We start from the raw sequence: 21,144 nt of genomic DNA on the forward strand, positions 1-21,144 counted from the left end.
GTTATCAACATAAGGGAAGGAAAACAAGGTGTGTACACACATGTTAATGATGCTAAAATTATTATGACAGATATCGCGCACAGTATTTCGTTTCATGAGCCTATAAAGGTTTTCGCCTTAAAATCAATATGACCGCAAATGTATGAAACGAAACACTGATGGCTGCCGCCCCGATCCAAGAGATCCCGGCTGACGCCTAGGGGAAGAAGTCAAAGCAGAAAGCTGAGCTAGTTGGTTGGAATCCATTTGAAGTTTAAGACTAGCGCTAGTCTTAAACTTCAAAGGGGAAGAAGGATCGGGAGTTAGTTACATGATTCCCTGTCAAATTCTCTGGTTTGTCCAAATAAAGTTATTTCTCGCTCTCTTTGTTTTTCTTATCCATCTATTGTGTTCTTGGCGCCAATCGTGTCAAGAAAATGTGAGCTTTGTCACACACACTCGTTTTGTCAATTTGCTTGTACTTACATCGGACGTTCAGGAAGTATCCGTAGGAGGCGAACGTCCCGAGGCGGTGGACGGCGGCGCACCGGTACCAGCCGGCGTGCTGGCGTTCGATGGACGAGAAGTTGAGGAAGCCGTCGGGGCTCTGCGGCACGGGCGGCGGCCCGTCGTCCTTGAGCCAGCGAGGCGCGCACGGCGGGTTCGCGTCCACCGCGCAGTGCAGCGACACGGGCATCTTCTCCAGGATAGGGAACCCGAAGCCCGGCTCCCGGGATATCGAGAAGGACGGAATGTCTGTGCGGGCATGTGCAGGAAGAGAGGTGCCGCCGTCAGGTTAGTGCGAGGCTCAACACAGGAGGATCTGTTCCACACCAATAATAAAAAAAAAAAAAAAGTGACAAGAAGAGTGATGACTCACTTTGAAAAGGTAAAATAATCTTTTGTATCAAACATGCGGGATATTTATTTATTTATTTATTTACAGAAGACTGCTGGCTTTATTGCAACCACACCAAGCTTTTGATCCTTTAAAGGACCCACAACTTGATTGGTCCCTCTACTTATATTGGTCAACCCTAATTATTCGAAGTAATTGCTAGGCGGGTAATGACTATGCGGTTCTTCTGCTGTGCTGAAGTGCGCTGTAAAGTTCTCCCTGCCATATCTCTGTGCGATAAGGCTGCAATTTGAATGACATATATAACCCTCTCCATATTTCTCTCTTGCTCCATCATGGTGTAACAGTTGTTCGGGCACTAGACTGCTGTGCTCAAGGATGCGGGATCCAATCCCGGCCGGGGCTGCCCCTTTGCAATGGAGTTGCAAAATAAGGCGCCCGTGCGCAGTGCAATGCCAGTGCACGTTAAAGAAGCCCAGGTGGTCGAAATTACTCCGTAGCCTACGACTACGACGTCTCTCATAGTCTGCGTTGCTTTAGGACGTTTAAACCCCACAAACCAAACTAAACTTTACTTCTCCCTTGCTTCATACCTTTCGTCTTCGTCATTCAGAGTCTGTGCAACACAAGCAAGTCTTAGCGGAGCAAGGGCTTCTTTGTCTATTCACACAGGAATCAACAAAAATGACTTCGGAGGACGCTTGAGACGCGCCTTTGAGGGTATCACGCGACAGTGTTAATGCCTTCCGCATACAATTGGCTTGTTGATCCTCTGTCGCTTACACGCATTTTGCTACTCGCTTAATCACTAATCAATTAATTGTGAATTTCTTAACTGATATATTATAATCATTAAAATACCGTCGTGAGCTATCACATTATCAAAGACCGCCGGGCAGAGATACTAATCGTCGCTTAAACAGAAGCCGTACGAACGTGCAAAACTGACCCAGAGGTAGCCTGTAAAACCAAAGATACCAGGTTTGTTTCCCGTCACATTCTCCCATTTGACAGGGGCGGACCGAACCAGAAGCTCCTGCCAACTCGCCCATGTCATATGGTCACGTTACATCAGACAACCCACCGACCGTGTCACCTGCCAATTACCACCTGGCAACCTCCAGCTCCTGCAGGCACACTCGCGACGATTTGCTCACAAGTTTCGAGAAGTCACACTGTTTTGCTTCCGGATAACTACAGTAGATTTTAGAGCGTAACAGAATTGATATTTCCTTTCGAACATGTTGGTCGTAAATAATTCCGTAATTCTGGTTTCTTTATTTGCAAGTTTTTTTTATACAGAAATACGTTATTTCCAAAAAATAGAGTAATTATCCAAGCTGTGAATCGCCCGCTTATCTTTGATAAGATGAAAGTGTAAATGTGTCCAGACTTGTAGCTTTCTTGAGGAAGAAGTAAAAGCGACAATGTTGCAAATCGTAGTGCAATCAATATATTCAATTCAATTTATTTCACCAAATACATAGTATGAGCTCCTGGGCAAAAAGCTGCTCAGGGCAGCTTGACGAGGCCCAAGAGACCATAACAAGGCAGAGAAAACAACAAATAAATATTTTATACAATAATATACACTCACATTATGTACAATGAAAACACAAGTACATATAATTTAAAAGTAGCTTGGACATGTAGGTAACTCTGTTTTAGTGCAGTTATAGTGGGCAAAACCTGAAACACGTGAAACAGGTGCGCTTCCATGCGTTGTACGTGAAGCATGTAGCCCGATACTGAGCATAGCAAAGCAAGTACCACTGCCCATTTGTAACTGAGCAGAGAAGGCACAGCAATTAAGCTGGAGCTGAATTTCCGTGGCCTCCCGGTGACAGCAATTAAGCTGAAGCTTAACTGCATTCAGCGGGAAACAGCGCCCTAAATAGCTGACGTGTCGTGCACTCACACAGGACGTCGAGCGTGGCAGCGACCGCCGTCGAGGTGGGCCACGAGACATGGTACACGTGGCAGGAAAGTCGAAGGCCATGCAGGTCGCGCGACGCGTTCAGACTGAGTAGGCTTCGCGTGGTGTACGAGTCCTCCTGGGGCGAGAACTCGACGAACAGCTGGCTTGACGCGGTCATGTTGGTCTCGCCCAGTATCCAGTGCATGTGCCGCACGGCGGGCACTGCGCGGCGAGCCACGCAGCCCACCTCGGCCTCCTCGTGCTCCTGGATGGTGATGCGCGCGCCATCGTGCAGCCTCTCGCCGCCCAGAGTAAGGAACGGCTCCTCCGGAGCACCTGAGTGGAAGAAGGATCGTGAACACTTAACGATACACCGAAGTTGCCACATATCTGAAATGCCGCACTAGAACAAACACCATTGACATTACACCTACTGTGGCGGTGCCGGCCACAGAAGAGACAAAAAGCCTTTACATGGAGAACCACGCAATGCCTGTTTACAAGAACTGAACCTACTTCAAGAGCGCCGGCGAAAACTTGCGTGTGGCTCTTTTAAATTCTGTTAAAGATACAGGCATAGAATTCCTATATCTTTCGTCCTCACTCCATCATTACTGTGTATAGGGGCAGAGGGCCATATATGGTTATTGAATAACATGTTTTGACCGACACAGGCTCACGTGAGAGCGCCCGAACATTCGGCTTTTAGAGTGTTGCAAATGTACGCCAAGGATCTCCTAAATCTACGTAACACTCCCAGTTTAACCCGAATGCACGAGCGTCGACCGCCGTGTTAATAGGCGGCGTATGACGGAGCATAGCAGCGAAAACAGCGATAATACGTTCATGCGCTTAATGAATAGTATGGTACAGCTTTCCTGGGCCAGGTTGTTATGGGAAGCGGACCCAACCCCACCTTCTTTTTGGTTCGTTATTACTTCTTCTGCCACTTTCTGTGTGCTCCTGAAAAAATATTAGGAGAGGAAACATTGTGTCACCTTCTTCGCTAGAGGAGAGGGAGGAGTGGATTGTTAAACGCGAACATCTGATCAGACGTTGTTACTATCTCACTTTACGTCGTGCAACACTTTCATCTGCTTTATTACCCATAATCATCATCATCATCATCAGCCGAACTATGCCCACTGTAGGGCAAAGGCCTCTCCCACATTCTTCCCATTAACCCGGTCTTGTGTTAGCTGCATCCACTTGACCCCTGCGAACTTCTTAACCTCATCCGCCCACCTCACACTCTGCCGCTCCTTGCTGCGCTTTCCTTCCCTTGGAATACAGTTTGTTACTATAAGCGACCATCTGTTATCCTCTCTTCGCACTACACGTCCTGACAATGCCATTTCTTGATTTCCACTAGAATGTCAGTAACATGAGTTACTTCCCTGAACCACTCTGCGCGCTTCCTATCTCTTAACGTTACACCTACCGTCTTTCGTTGCATAGCTCTCTGCGTTGTCCTCAACTTAAGTAGAACCCTCTTGGTTAGGCTTCATGGTTCATCTCCATAGGAGAGTACAGGCAAGATGCAACTGTTGTATACTTTCCTCTTGGGCGATACCGTGGGAGTATAAACAAATTATTATCAATGGGAGGGAACAAATCCTTATTCAGGATCTGTTCTTCTTTCTCTCTCAAGAAAAGCAATACATTAATGCCTGGAAGGACACTAGCAAGGCGTCTAAGCTATTCTTTTCAAGATGGAAGTTTCTAGTCAACAGGACTCTCAGTAACAGACACCTCTGTTGCGGCAGGAAAGTGCTGCCCACAGCATGAGAAAAATTAAGAAAAAAAAACTGCTATACGTATGTATAGTATAATAAGTTGGTGTATATATCGTATTCCACGCAACTCAAGTGCTACCACTTCAATCTTTATTTATAACCTAATCATCATCATCAGCCTGATTATATATACCCACTGCAGGGCGAAGGCCTCTCCCACATTTCTCCAATCAATCCAGTTCTGTTCTAGCTGCATCCACTTGACCCATGCGAACTTCTTAACCTCATCCGCCCACCTAATTATAACTAATGACAACGTTTAAAAAATAAAAATTCGAGGAGGCATCTTGAATCAAACTGCGATGAAGCGAAAGCCTTTATAGAGTGGTGGCTGTCGTCCATGACGCGTCATCCGTGACGCTTCACGTTGTGTTAAATCAGATCGCGCATGATGAAAGTTGCAATTTCCTCATGATCGGGAGCTCGCGTTAAAACCGTAATCTTTTTTTTCTTCGTTGTCGCCTTATTTACATGTAAATACGGTACCTTTCTGTGACAGACAGATGATAGCGCACTATTTCGAAGGCTGGGAGACTTGAAAACATTGTCTCGTGTAAAACTGGCCATAGCAGTCTGGACATTCGTAAATGATCGAGAAAATGACTCCGAGGCGAGAGCTGGGCCCCGGCTTTTTTAAGGCCGCCTTGTGAGGTACCCTTTGGTTGCAATTAGACACCGCAGACGCTTCTTAGAAATAAAGCGCTAGATGACCACCGACTCAGCACAGCCGCAGACAAGCTCCCTTGCTGAAAATGCTGTATTTATTTTAAAATGACGGCGAACTCTGTAGGCATAAAGTATTAAATCCTTAAGTGCTGTGCTCATCATGGATACAGTGAACTTCAAATAATGATTTAGGTGTTATCTGCCTTTCAATTACACACGCACACACACACACACACACACACACACACACACACACACACACACACACACACACACACACACACACACACACACACACACACACACACACACACACACACACACACACACACACACACACACACACACACACACACACACACACACACACACACACACACACACACACACACACACACACACACGCACGCACGCACGCACGCACACACACACACACACACACACACACACAAATGCGCCTCGGCTTTTCTATGACTATTGGGAAGCAAAGGTCAGAAGTTTGTTTGGACTGGAAGTGAAACGCTGCCGTGCTGTGAAAAAAGTAAAGTAAATTTTCAACAAATTCTTTGCAAATAATTTACTTTCAAGCTTTCTTACAATAAAAGAAAAGTAACTTTCTTTTTTTTGGTAAGTTCGGCCCAACCCCATTTTTATCGGGCTTCGCAGATCTCTACAAGTGGTCCTCATGAGCTTCCGCATGGCTTCGGGATTTCTCTTTCTAGCGGCGGCAATCCGACGCTTCAGCGCCACGCAGCGGCGGCCACGGATCCGGCAAAACTCAAACAGTCGATCGCGTACTTGGACGCGCAAAAGCACAATGAAGCGTGCTTTCCGGCCTCTCCGTTTGAGTGCGCACTTCTTAGGTTTCCCCTTTCCGGCAACCGAAGGACGAGGGGGAAGGTCTTTAATTTATCTCGGCGTCGTCCCAATCAGGTCCGCAAGCCGCTCTTTCTTCCTCTCCCTTTTTCCCTTTATTTCCCGGAAGCTCTCACATTCCTCGTGTGAGCTCCACCGAGGAAAATAATTGCTGAAAAAGGGTAAACACACGAAAGAGCACGACTGTCAGCCGAACCGGAATCGGAGACCCGCCGCGCATTTGCGCCATTCGATTACTCGCAGAGTAAACATACTCTCGCGTTTCTGGCTCCCAAAGCTTCCCGAATATACTCCTTATTATCCTGATCCAATTAAGTCAAAGCGACGTCTCCTTCCTTTTCTGCCATTCTCGATTCCTCTCCGTCGCCGCGACTGTCTAGGAGATGACGTAACGTCCTCCTGAGTTCATTTAGCTTCTTTTCCCTGGGCCACTTGCAAAATAGCAAGAAAGGAAAAATGGAAGTAAGGAACACGAGAAAGCACTAGAAAGCCTGAGAAACGGAGGTGAGCCGTCGTGTAGTGCCCGTTCCGGTTCTTAGTTGACTTCTTCCTCTCGATACAGACTTTTGCGATCAGCGTAATTGGCTCACGACTTGGCTACATCATCAGCAACGGAAATGGTTACGTATTGCGTCGCTAAAACCCTCATGAAGCTCGTCAACTAATGTTACAGCTTTCGTAACGATTCCTACCGGAGTCAGTCTCATTTCATTTATACGCCGCGGTAGCTCAGGTTACGACGTCCTGCTACTGGCTTTATGGCTGCCAAGAAATGCGCTCTGTCCGGTCTGTATCGAGAAATTTAAACGAAAGTTAAAGGAGGAAACACTCACTTGCCAAGATATTAGTGCACTCTCAAAAACCCGACGTGTTGAAATTAATTTCACAGCTTCACTGCGCTATGACCTAAGGTCGCCATCTCGCTTTTGCTGCGCAACAGCACATCAATCACTAGATCACTGCTGAGGACATGCAGACTTCTTCATTTTGCCGGCGAATACTATGACCGGACTGGAAAAGAAACTAAAAATGAAGGCGCAAGCCTCCGAGCAACTTCGTATCAGAGGCAGGCATCGTGATCATAGCCTATTTGAACAGCACAATGCGGCCTTTTCTTTTAGAAGATGCTAGTTTAAACCAGAAAACAAGCCAGCGCTGCATTATTCCACCGAGAGAGTTGTTTAATGTTAGAACATGTTCGAAGCTTCATTTCATTCATTTTGTTGATCGACTTCGGAACATTATACTTGCTTTCTGTACCACCGCAGAAACACTGCACCGTTCCCGCGGAAGCAAAAAGATCATTCACACACTTGATTATCAGCTTATCAATTTATCAGCTATTGAAATTATACGCAAAAGTGTAACGACCAATCGAAATATTTATTTCAACGTCTTTCATATAATTTTTCCATGTGTTTTTCGTTCTACTATAATAGCACTGTCGTACTTCTGAAGATATATTTAAAAATAAAGCATGTTTTCCAGACCCAACTAAGTCAAGATTATTATTTATCCCTATCTCTCTTTTCTCCCTGACATGGTAATGTGCGGTGCCGCGCGAACATCCATATGCTTTTTTTTTTCTTTTTCACTTACCAGGCAACCTTTAACGAATGCTGGGAAGCCTACTTCGCATACCGCATAAGTTAGCTGATTGGGCGAGTCGGTTACTGGTGATGACTGTATCGCTCAAAAACACGGACAGCGCGAAGGACACACCAAGTGCACTAACTTTACACTGATACTGTATTTAATTCACGGGCACATTTTTATACAGTGTGAATGCATAATAAAATATCCCGCAAAGCCTACAACACAGCAAGTCACTTTGGGCCACACATTAAAACTTTCATTTACACCGTAAAGAAAACAGATCTCTTTCTTTGATATCTATAATCAGGGCATGTCCACTGTCTGGCTTCCACGATCTCCCGTGTTAGCCGTGTCCTATTTCTGTTAATTACTTGACATTCATTCGAGTCAGCAGTGCATACACCCGGCTTGCATTTTACACAATATTCGAACAGACTGCCTTCACCAATTTCAAGGTTGTTTTTTTTTTTGGCCTACACAAATTTAGCACATGACACAAGCAGGGAACGAAGAGCGTCTTCTATACAGTCAACAAATTTGTTCCTGTGCTTCTTCGTGAAGGTTTGGTTTTCGTGTTGTCCGTGTTTTTGAGCGCTACATTCTTCAACATACCTCCTTGTTTGTGTGTTAATCCTCTGTTGCGTATGTCCTCTAATTTGCTTCACTGTATCTGACTTTTCACTGACAGATGATTACTGTTGACGAGGGAGATGAACTATAGGTTCTGCATTAGAATTGTTGCATTTTAAAACTACATATTTGTTTCCTATACGATGTTGTCTGGCCGGCTTTCTATACTGAGTTCTACAGTCAAATCGTATAATGGATGGGCCCATCGGAACTTACTATTGTGTAATTTATGAATTGATTATATGTTATTATATATGCTCCTGCTAGTAGTAGCTTCGTATTCCCCGCAACAATTATTTAAATGGTCTTGACCCGGAAAGCATACAATTAATTATTCTAGTCATCCTGTTGGATACCTCCGCATTAACAGTCCGTGGTACATTTCTTAGTAAAACGTCTTGCTTATAAGTCCGTGTACGAAAGAAGCTTGAATATGCCGGCGCTATCTTCGATGCACACAAATCATAGACTTTCAATTATTAAGAATCATGCCAATCGGTTCATTATCTTAATCTACATTTTTTTTCCGTAAGCGTGCCATAAGGCGTACATAAGAAATCGTGTAAACAGTTTTCTTGAAGAAACCGGAGAAGGCTGCTGCTCTTTTTGTTGTCAGTCGGTCACTTGGAAAAGTCCTCTAGCCTCTCTGCCCTGCAATCTCAGTTACAACTTCTTTGTCCCATGTAACCGCTGAATTTCACGTATCTACGTTTATAACATGTTTTTTCTTTTTTCTTTATTGCGCACCTCGCTATAGTCATCCCATCCGTCATCTGTGCGCTATCATGTCTGTCACTGAAAGGTACCGTATTTACATGTAAATAACACGACAACAATGAAAAAAAAAAAAAAGATTACGGTTATAACGCGAGCTCCCGATCATAAGGGAAATCATAACTTTCACCATGCGCGATAGCGAAGCGTCACGGAAGAGGTGTCCGATGTCATTGTCTCTGTGAAGCCTGCTGCCGCCCCCGCGCCGTCGTCCGTTGCTGCGCTGTACCACTCAGGTCTTCCCTCACTGCCATTTATGTTTGTAGCGAAAGCTACATTGGCCACGAACGAGGAGTTTCGCTTGGCGGGAGACACAAAGCCGTTGCCTAGCAACCGCCGCAGCTGGTGGACGCTGCACGCTCGCCGCGAAATTTGACATCAAAAAGCCACCAAAAGAAGATGTCTCGTCTTTAATGCAAGAACAACTTAGCTAGACATAATGAGCAGCACATCTTAATTCTCCTTCTCTAGCGTGAGGATGATAGTAGTGATGATGATAGGCTAGTCAGCGGCATTGAACAGGATTGGATTGGACTCAATTGGATTTGTTTGGATTGGATTGGACAGTATTGGTTGGAACATATTTCGCTCGAATGAACTGTACATGATTGGACTGGATTTAATTAGACTGGATTGCTTTGAATTGGATTAGATTGGACTGGATTGGATTGGATTACACTGGATTAGATTAAGTTGCATTGGAGAAGAGTCTTGGCCTAGCTGAAGAATCATTGGCATATCCTGGCCTAGCTGAACTAAGCCACGGCCAATTTTTTTATTTTTTTTCCACCTCTACTCGTAATATGTCCCCGAAGGTGCCCCAAAGTTGGCTTCACCTCAGAATCGGTGAGCTTAATGGTAGAGCTATCTTGGCAAGCAGCAAAAAGCAAAACAAAAAAAAGATCAACAACTTCGCTCTATATTTGGAACATGGTTTCAAATGTAGCACGATGTGCATTCTCAGTAAAGCGGTTCAAAAAATTGTGCTGAAATGATGTAAATATCGCGATTTTTCCTCCCAGTTTGTCGCATGAGCACTCACCGGTGACGACCAGCTTGAGCACCTTGGTGACCCGGCGCACAGAGTCGTCGTCAGCGAACTCTCGGCATTCCCAGAGTCCGTCGTCGGCGCGCGTCACCTGAGTGATGGTGAGCGCCGCGGTGCCGTCGCGAGAGATGTTCCACTGGCGTCGGCTGGCGCCACCGGCACCTCCCACATCCAGCACCACGGGGTGCCCGTTGCGCATCCACTGCACGCTGCCGCCGGGTGTCTCCAGGAAGCACGGAATGCTCAGGCTCTCGCCGGGGTTCACCACCTGCACCAGGACACCATACAGCGCTCGTTAAACGGAATAAGGTGGTCCCAATGTAAGTAAAAGGTCAGAAGTGGACAAAAAAAAATCGCTCCCAGCAACAGGATTTTTGAGCTGTCAGACCATTAAAAACCTTGAAACCATTGAATACTCATTGAAAACCTTTCTCCGTATCAGGGTCAGCAGTCTTGCCAACTGTCATGCGCGCAACCCGATCCCACAACGTATGGCTGACAGAAAATCATGCTACACATACAGAATAGTGAGGGCCTTGATGATCTTCGTAGCAAAGGGCTTTAAGTCGAACTAGTATGCTCCGCAGCCGTCGTCACTGCAGCCCTGGACTAAGACACCCACCCGTTGAACTCAACGCCGAATTGTCTCTAGAGCCACAAAAGGGTTTTTTTTTTTTTTTTTTTTACAGATTTTTATTTTACTGTATTACACCTGTAAACGGTACACTGCAGGATGTCGAGCCTGCTACATAGCGGAAAATGGAATATTCGTGTGAACGAAAAAGAACAAAGCGTCATAGCAATCGCTTTCAATGTGGACGGATTTCGGGAGATAAACATTTAGCTTTCTCAGCAACGCAGCGAGCTTTCTGTACAAGCAAAATAAACATTTTTAGTGCAAACGGAGAGCAATCTGTCCGTCTTGTTCAGCTTGATATTTCCCTCACCCACGAGGGACTATTAGACTGTGGAGCTATCGTCGCATGGCATCCAGTTGGCCCTCTGCGAGCCCCACGCGGCCGGCCCACATAGTGCGCATAGCGAGATACACCGCGTTCCTGTCCAATTCGATTCATTTCCTCTACTCCGACCTTCGTCTTTGGGGGTGGCAATTAAGCATGCACGTAGTGTTTTGCCATGATATATATGTTCACCAACAATCGCGGTTCAGAGGCCAACCTCAAGGAGATGAAATGGAAAGTCACGTGATACCTGGTGCGCGGTCATGCAAGGATCGATAGTCAGTCGTATTAATCTATTTTTACCGCCGCTGAATTTCTTTCTGCAAGCAACGTCAGTAAACACTGTGTTGGCCTAATCGTATATGCGAGGAGAGGTGGTGAAATATAGAAAGCGTGCACAAAGGTGCTATATGCGGGAGAAGTGTTATGTCAGGCCCACGATTTTAATCTCTTACATTGTGGGTAGAAACTGATTTATTATACCAAGACACCTTTGAAACAGTGGGTAACGAAGCGAACAGGAACCCTTCCTATTGCGCAAGCCTTTATTTTCACAATCTTACCACAATGCAGAGCTTCACTATGAGGGGACTTAAGCGATGGCGTTGAAATGCAGACCTTTAACAAGTTTGAGGGCCAGCACGCGTTAACGCCGAAGTCGTGTAGCAACATTCGTGGAAGTCCCATTAGAGTAGCCAGGGCCAACGATTTCTTTTTTGACACCAGGAGATTTACAAGAGTGCTGAATAATTACGATCTACACAGTGCGACTCGGAGGAAACCCGCCCAGGCTCCGTGTTTCTTTTTCTTGTTCTTTTTTTTTCGCTGAGAATGTACGCTCAGTAAGGGTCAGCAAAGTTTGCAGCAGAGCAAAGAAACAAGCAGCCGGCATTAACGGTCTTCGGCATATGGCTGTGGAAAAGACAAGCCAACGTAAATTATCCTGAGATAGGAAATAGCGAAACAGAAATAAAAGGTTATACCATGGATGATGTCAGGATGCTACACAGTTGGTTTTGAGTGACGAGGATCTCCGCTGACGGTGATGCAGTATATTAGGAACAGCCAAACACGCTGCCAGTATAAACGTATCTCGTTCGAACTTGGTTTCTCGTAGAGTGCACGCTTGTATTTACCTACCTGCAACACTTGTCTGTATCGGGGACTTCCGTTCTCCAGCACACACGTTATGGTAAAGTAAAGACGGTCTGCTGTGACCGGCATAGTGGACGTCATGGGGATGCCTTGTACAAGAGGTGCACCGTGTTGCGGCCATTGCGTCGTCAGTGCGGGGAACCTTTCAAGGTCCTAGATTCGTTTCGGTAAGTGCTCTAACTCAAGCCGGTGCCTTGGGATCCCCATCGCGTCACGGTCTAACTCCGACCCTGAAGCCTAGCTCTTGGCCCATGTTAGACGAACTGTAGGGCGATAAAATGGGGATCTTGCACTCGGCACACATGGCCTCTTGTTGCTTTTCCTTTCTGGTTCCGTTTTCATGAGTTTTCTGTGCCTATACAGAGCTGCTGTTTCAGACCACTGTCTGTCCTTTCAGAGCTGCGGATATAGAACCTGAAAGCGAAGCGGAGGTGCTCCCTATCAGCCGTTTCTGCCCAGCCACGCTTCAGCGTAATAGAATGCCATGATCTGCTGCCATTGGCTGAGCATCGTCGTGTACTTCTTTCTATGCCTTCAACGGTGCTGTTTGTCATCGGAACATTAGGCCACCGTTGGATAAGCACGACTCTGTGCGCAGGTTTACTTTAGATAAACGCCATTCGTCCGATGTGGTAAGACATGCAGCCGTCTCAAAATAGATTCAACAACATTCATGCGTACTCACTACTCGTTCCCTTAACGTTGATCGTGTAGTAAGCACGTGAGTATTGCGCTTCTCGGGGGATCACAAGATGAAGCACCACAAGTAAAGCTTCCAAAGGCGATAGAAATTATGAACAATACGCAGAGTTGTATCTCGGCCCATTGCTGTGGCTTGAAAGACAGGGATGGGTTCATTGTCTGTTTTTATTTCCAGAGATGAAATTAGGGGGGGGGGGGGGGGGGGAATCTATTTCCACACTAGGCATAAATGAAGGTTTCTCGAGATAGTTTTTGTACACAGGTTTTTTTTTTCGCATTAGAAATAGATGCAGTAGAGAAGTTATGCAGAAAGACGTCGTAATATATGCATTCCCGTGAGATTTAGAAAATCACTGGGTCACTCCGCAAACGAAAATATTTTTCAACGTTTTTTTTTTTTTTATTTCGAGAAGATTAGAATCCCCATTTGCAGCATTTCGGAGTCCATGTTGTAGAAACACCCAGCCGTGCTAGTGCGCAACGAAAACACTCGGTGGCGTAGATTTATCCATTATAATTAAGCTTGCCGCACATTGCTTCCCCTGCGCAGGGCCGCAGTATCCTCGTTTCTCGATTATTTTGCTTTTTTTTTGTTTACTGGCCCAGTTGTTTTGTGTTCTTATTTATTTCTTTGTTAAGAACAGTCGGCAGCAAAAGTTTATGGGAAATGAAAGTGTGAAATGAATGTGCGGGGAAAAATTGCTTCCGTATGCACGTTAGCCGCATCAAACCGGAGCGAGCAGTAACATAGAGCAAGAAAACGAAATACGGTTTAATGACCAGAAAAGCGGGTTGGTAGACCAGCCACAACGTGGCCCTAACCTTCTACTCGACCCTATGGGGACATGAGGAAGGGAACGAAAATGATAAATAAATTGTAGATACAGAACGATGATATATTGGGGGAGGAATGGTGGTGCGCATTTTCTATCGGCTACTATCTACAGCCGATGACATAGACCACGAGCCTACGCTACAAAAAATCAATTTCCGAGTATACGCGACTCGTAAACTTTTGCTGGCGACTGTCCCATATCAGGAAATAAACGTTTTTCACTCAATCAATACGCTATTGGCCTTCTTTCTTGTCGTAGAATTCACGTCTGTCGCGTCTCCTTGCCTCTAATGTCGCATCATTTCATTTGTTTTTCATTTCATGTCATCTATACCATTATTCATTATGAGTTTATTCCAATATCGCACTTTCTGTATTACTTTATTTGCATTGCCGAGGCGGCATGTCTCTAAGGTGAGGTGGCCTTTTGTGTACGTAAATTAATTTAATCTCTTTTCTATCGTTATGAACAGCGGTGCACAAAGGCCTCCTTTATGCTGTGACCCATATAGGTGGCCCGTATCCTTGAATTACTATCCTTGAATTACGAGCTTTTTTTAAAAAAAGAGAGGACTTGGTTGCTTTTTGTAAAAAATAATTTCACTATGCTATCGATCTCATGCTCACAATGATCAGAAACATGTCACCATGACATCTAATAATGCTCTTCTAAAGCGAGCCAATTTATTTCTCTTACATTCGGACGCTGTCAATTCTCACCCAGTCTCGTTCTGGAAGACAGCCATGTGATAGATGTAGGATTGAAAATCGATAGAGAAGACAGCAGGGGAGTGTCGACAGAGGCGGAGAAATCCATCCGGCTGAAGCTGGGCATTGCTAACGACCCATAGGCTTATGGAAATGAAATAGAAAGGAAGGGCTAGTCTTCCAGTTCTGATGTATCTGCTCTTTACAGGCATCTCACTGCGCAATTAGCGAACAATTCATAGCGGGACCGTAGCAAGCCTACTTAAGCGTAGGCGGTGTACACCTTGATACGTTCGAGGTTTAATTTAGCTTATGTTCCCGTTTCAGTTGATGTCGAAATCGCATTGAGCCGTGGCCTCCCTTAGGTATCAAAAAGCTTCGAGTAATTAGAAATCTCCTTTTTTATTCTATCCGCAATACACCTTTAAGTAGGTGCTTGTTCGTTTCTTTATGGAGAAGAGCGCCGTGATAATGTCAAAATCGCGCCCAACTGATGACTTAAAGGTTTGTTTATGCACCCGAGACATAAGCGTTACTTCTGCGAAACTCGGTGCAATAATGAGCTTAAGTCCTCTCTGCTTTCTTATCGGGCAGCGCCACTCAGCTATTGCCTGCCGGAATCGATGATTCCAACAGGTTTATTAAGGAATTCGGACACACCACTCGATTTCGCGCCGATAAAAAGCGGGTGACTCAGTACTAGTAGGTCTGATAGGCCAGAGTAAGACATTGAAACACTAACGTGAAAACTGGTGCATGAAATGTGAAGATTTTATGCATCAGTTTTCCTGCTCTGCATGGACCTAGTAGCTTCAGCTTCACTCTGTTTCAACGCTTACCAGTTAAAATGAAGCAAAAAAATTTACGCGCGTCCGCATTGCATTAAAGACCATTCAAACAAAAGGCCATCGGACTCAATACCTTGCAACATGCACCTTAACTGCAAGGTGACCAATTATTACTTAAATGATAGTATATTTCATTGCCACCACAACAGCAAATACTCTTGATTTGTACTCACCGCTCCCGATGCGATGATGAAGTCACATATGCGAAAAAGTGAGCTGTTAAAAATTCAACTACTTCAGCGAGTTCGTCGCGAGTGGTGACTTAATTCAATTTAACCCTGAATTGAACGTCTGTTTCACACGGAGAAAAAAAAAAGCTAACCATGCCGAGGCCCTGTGTTCCCCCAGGAAAAATTTATAACGTCAACATGCATTAGCCTGTAGTGGCGACCCCCCATATTCGAGGAGCCAGTCATGAAACTTGCATGCTTCTTTTGCATTTCGGGCATATATGCGGTTTGAACGGATAAAGAAACTGTTTTTAGACGTGGTGAAGTTCTTTGTTTTTTTTTGGCCTAATTTTAGAGAAAAATAAAACTGGTGCTGATATATACAGTTATTCTAACTCGCCATATCAGATTTCTTACGGCCATGCTGTTATGTGCCAACTAAACCCGTGACACCAATCCTAAACAGCAGACTTACAAACGTAATCCATGCGCTTGACTTTCTGCCGTCCCTGTTACGCGACGAGCTATCTTTAGCAAACCTAGTCATTTATTTTTAGATAGGCTTAGCTTGGACAGGCAGGTGCAAATAACGCATACACATGCATACAATTATCATTACGTGACATAGCCTAAGTATATCGAGCGACAGCCATTTTACCAAAATTGTTTTAGCAAGGCCCCTACCAACAACGGTTATTGAAAAATATGGCATTTCTTTAAAATATTTCCCTGGGAAAAGGTTTGAAAATCAGCGAACCGCAGTTGCACTTCAAAACTATCGACATATCTGAGATGCACCCTTCTTTTTTTATTTATTTTTTTTTCACGAAATGTACGCCTTCACAACACATCGATGTGCCTTGAATGCGTCTGCAGAAAACAGTCGTCACCATCACCTACACGCCCTCTACTCTAACTGCGTCCACTGTAGAGGGAAGACCAATGCCTGCTGAGGCCAGATCCTCAAAACCCGCTGACTGTCAAACGTCATCCACACGCCTGACTTTCTGCCATCCCTGTTACGCGATGAGCTTCTCTTATATGCCCGTATACATCACCTTTAACGATTATCGGTTACCTTGCCTTCGCATCACACGACCCCGGTGCCCACGCCTATTTATTCGTTATTTCAGTCATATAGAGTGGCATCAACACGCGTTTTTTCTCTGATCTACGCTGCTCTCTTCGTGTGTGTTTCCATAGCTTCGAGCGCTTTCCTCAATTCAAGTTCGACCCTTTTAGCTCTTCAACGTCCCTGTCGAGGAAAGGAATATTGATAAAATACAGCTGCCGTTATATACTGTTTCTCAGGGGACACAAGTATACTCACGTTCACTGTCTGGCAGTACCTGGAAAGTACGCACGCCACCCCATTCTAATCATTCTAGATATTTCAAACGCGTTCTCCGGATTTGCGATAACCTGCCCTGAGTAGATATATTCCCTTATTACTTTACTTCCATCGCCTCGCTATCTATTGTAAACTTTTATTCCCTTCTGAGGCTGTTGAACGCTAGTTTTCTACATATTAAATTTTAGATCCACCGTTTTAATTGTCTTGTATAGATCATTTATCCCGCATTAAGATTTGTTTTCTGAATTGTTTAGCAAGGTAACGTTGTTAGCGAATCGTAGACTACTGTAGGTATCCTTGACCATCTCTTATCGTCAACTGCTCCCCAGCTAGGTCCTCGAAAACAAGTTTCGAAAAGCACCGGAGAGATCGCGTCTCTCTTCCTAACAGCCTTCCTTATAGGTATTTTACTATTACTTTAATTTAGGTCTATATGGTGGCCCCAAAATACTTTTCCAGTATTTTTACATACGGCTATTCTACACAATGGTTTCGTAATTCCTATGACTGCTTATCTTTCTACTGTGTAAAATGTCTTGTCATAACCACTGAAGATTCATAATGAAGTTGAACACATTCTGCGAATTTCTCTGTCACCTGGCTGAAAGTGTGAACATGACCTATCGTTGCGTAACCTTTACGAAAACTTGTCGGGTTTCTCGTTAGTCCTTAATTGTAACTGCATCATTTATTGAGATTCATATAATGTTAGTGTTCTTCGCAGATTCCGGTACGCTCGAGGGAATGAGGCAATAGATATACAATGTGGGCAGTTTTTCTTGCACGACTTCCCCACCGTCTTTCTAGAGATCTGTTGTTCCCTGGTCCTCAACAGCTTAAATGCTTCACCATTGGCATTGCTTCCGGGGCATTCTTCACTTCCTCTTTCGTAACTGATCTGGAATCTTCCACTCGCATTATCGCCCTGGCTACAATGAATATTTTACAGACCTGTGAATAATGTATCGACTACGTTAATTGGCTTGTATACATATTGATAATGAAAGTGCCCTGCTGATTTATGAGCGCCTACAAGTGATTTTTGGGTATGCCTACTTTCCTCTTGACCGTCTTTAGGCCAGCGTTGCATTATTTAGAGAATAGAGGGCGCATTTACAGAAAAGAGGCTCGACGTTCAGCCCACTATGCTCCCTTACATCCTTTGTTTTGTGCTTGTAGACTATCTCTGAGCACGTCATCGCATTCTGTTGGCTATATGGAGCTTCAGATTTTCGTATTTCACTGAGAGAGACTCTGAAACTGACAATTAAAGAGACGATAAAAAATATGAGCAAATATGAGCACATCCGGCGACACGCATTCACATGCCACGACAGCCGCACATATATTTGTATTAAGCATGAAGCGCTGTTAACACACATTTTCTGCGCTATGAAGGACGAACACAATGACGAACCGGAGGAGAACACGGAAGCAAAGCTAAAGGCCGGAGGCTTTGTGTTTTCTTAGGTCATGCCTATAATTACCTTGAAGCTGGGCTACCACTGAACAGAGCAGCGCATGTGCCATTTCTAGTCCCGTGAAGGACAAAGTCAGACTGGCTCTGCTTTGCAGCCGGAGTAGCGAATGGAAATTTATGACGGATCTTGAAAAGCGAGGCGACAATGCTGCATGAATTGTTGCTATTACACAACGTGCGCAGACACTATGTATGTATGTATGTATGTATGTATGTATGTATGTATGTATGTATGTATGTATGTATGTATGTATGTATGTATGTATGTATGTATGTATGTATGTATGTATGTATGTATGTATGTATGTATGTATGTATGTATGTATGCATGTATGTATGCATGTATGTATGTATGTATGCATGTATGTATGCATGTATGTATGTATGTATGTATGCATGTATGTATGTATGTATGTATGTATGTATGTATGTATGTATGTATGTATGTATGTATGTATGTATGTACGTACGTACGTACGTACGTATGTATGTATATATGTATGTATGTATGTATGTATGTATGTATGTATGTATGTACGTACGTACGTACGTATGTATGTATGTGTGCATGTATGCATGTATGTATGTATGTATGTATGTATGTATGTATGTATGTATGTATGTATGTATGTATGTATGTATGTATGTATGTATGTATGTATGTATGTATGTATGTATGTATGTATGTATGTATGTATGTATGTATGTATGTATGTATGTAACGTACGTACGTACGTATGTATGTATGTATGTATGTATGTACGTACGTACGTACGTATGTATGTATGTATGTATGTATGTATGTATGTATGTATGTATGTATGTATGTATGTATGTATGTATGTATGTATGTATGTATGTATGTATGTATGTATGTATGTACGTATGTATGTATGCATGTATGTATGTATGTATGTATGTATGTATGTATGTATGTATGTACGTATGTACGTACGTACGTACGTACGTATGTATGTATGTATGTATGTATGTATGTATGTATGTATGTATGTATGTATGTATGTATGTATGTATGTATGTATGTATGTATGTATGTATGTATGTATGTGCATAACCACAGATCTCGCGGCGTCATCCATCGCCATGACCGGTAACGAGTTCTTACCATGTCACCTCTCGACGGCGTGCGCGACAAGAAGATAAAGCAGCCAAAGATGCCGAGCGCACTGTCCAATGCAGCGCACTCAACATACCTCTTCCCTCGATTAAGGGAGAGGCAGTGATTTTAACTTGTTCGTTTCCAGGAGGCGCAGCAGAATATCATTGCCGCAGCTTCTCCTTCTTTTCCTTTTAGTGTTTCCTACAACAGCACGAAATCGACTCCTATAGTCTCACTCAGCCTGAACCTTGACGTCGTTGTCGCTAAGGCGTTCATATTTAATGTTACTTTCATAGTCCGTGAGCTTGCGGTACCGGGTGCATGTAGGCGAAACGCCACGCTGAATGACAAGTTTTTTCTAAAGTATAAGGACGAAGAGGGACGCGAGGGCTCATACCTTTTCCGGCGGCTCGACGTTGTTGGCTGCCGAGCCTCCTGAGCCTGGCGACGCTGACGTAGCCACCGAGAAGGCGGCGCATATCACAACGACCAGAAGCGCTTCCGAGCTCCTTGCTCCCAATGTCGATCCTGACAAGAAGGTAAAGAAAAAGAGACGCTTTTGTTAAGATCTGCTGCACAATGTCTTGTTGAAGCAACTCAAAAATTGAGTAAAGCTAGGCTCGTCGGCAAAGCTCGTGAATCAGCGATGCCTATTAAAGCCTTGCTTTAGCCACAAAGCCAAGAGTTCTGGCATGAAACCAGCCTCATACTGCACGTTCATGCACTGCTCATAACCACCATCTACCACAGTTGGCGCTCCCTGGGTTCTTCCTGTTGCAGCTACCTCGGTCGCGCATCTTTTCCAGCCTTGCCGTAACTTTATGATATAGGCATTCGTCGCATCTCTCTCTCACTCTCTCTTTCTGTCACCCTCTCCCCTTTTCCTCGTGTCCGCTAGAAGTAAAGAGGAAGATTTCCCTCTCTCCGCATTGTGACCTGTTACTCCTGGCAGGTAAGTAATTTAATTCCTTTGCCAACTGTCTAACATGGCTAGCGGCGATTCACAGTTGTATTTACTTGAGCATAATAAAATATTAGTCTTGAATAGTATTAAGTTGCTTTAATGGAGTCGTATATTCCTTCAGAATTTTAGCAATAGAACTAAACAAAAAATAATAATAATAAAAGGAGCAGAACAGCCCTCACCAGCCTGAGAACACAGAATGCAGATGGTTGAGTGAATATAGTTGCAGACAGTTTAGCTATAAAAATATGCAAAATGTTTGGTTGGTTTGATGCTATGAGAGACGCCGTAGTGGAGGGCTAGAAATGTATTCAGAAAGCTGGAACAAATCTAGCGAACAATACAGTCTTACGTGAAAAGAAACAAGGAATAAAGCGATTAAGAATATCGTCGAACTATGCTCATTTCGTACACGAGTTTTCCCGAAAATCATGTTTTTAGTTTTTCCAATGCATCCCGCGAGGCCTTATTTTTCCAATGAATCCCGGGAGGCCTTAAGCTTTCTCGTAATTTCGTTTTTTTTTTTTTGTTGTTTAACGCCGCTGCTGATGCCGAATTACTTTATTTTGGTCGCATAATAAGGAGGCTCTGAGGACAAACTGAAGTTGTCCTGTGCTGATCGATACCTGCATTGAAAAATCCATTTCACTCAAAATAGAAATTGAGTTTTCGTATACTTGATTTAATAACTTGGTTTAGCACAT

General features: G+C 44.2%; 1 protein-coding gene across 1 annotated transcript in view; it reads right to left on the bottom strand.

Moving 5' to 3' along the window:
- The window catches only part of LOC146186240 (kin of IRRE-like protein 2), an 87,716-nt gene that overhangs the window by 24,800 nt on the left and 41,772 nt on the right, over nucleotides 1-21,144 (bottom strand). Inside the window, exons 2-5 of the mRNA XM_084605644.1 lie at nucleotides 19,874-20,004; nucleotides 10,137-10,410; nucleotides 2,757-3,092; nucleotides 466-735 (exon numbers count right to left, since the gene is read on the bottom strand). Of these exons, the coding sequence (XP_084461770.1) occupies nucleotides 466-735; nucleotides 2,757-3,092; nucleotides 10,137-10,410; nucleotides 19,874-20,004 (1,011 nt within the window). The remainder of the gene's footprint in view (nucleotides 1-465; nucleotides 736-2,756; nucleotides 3,093-10,136; nucleotides 10,411-19,873; nucleotides 20,005-21,144) is intronic.

This window comes from Amblyomma maculatum, chromosome 6 (genome assembly GCF_055883805.1).
Source record: "Amblyomma maculatum isolate TAMU_Amacu chromosome 6, ASM5588380v1, whole genome shotgun sequence".
Classification (NCBI taxonomy): Eukaryota; Metazoa; Arthropoda; class Arachnida; order Ixodida; family Ixodidae; genus Amblyomma; species Amblyomma maculatum.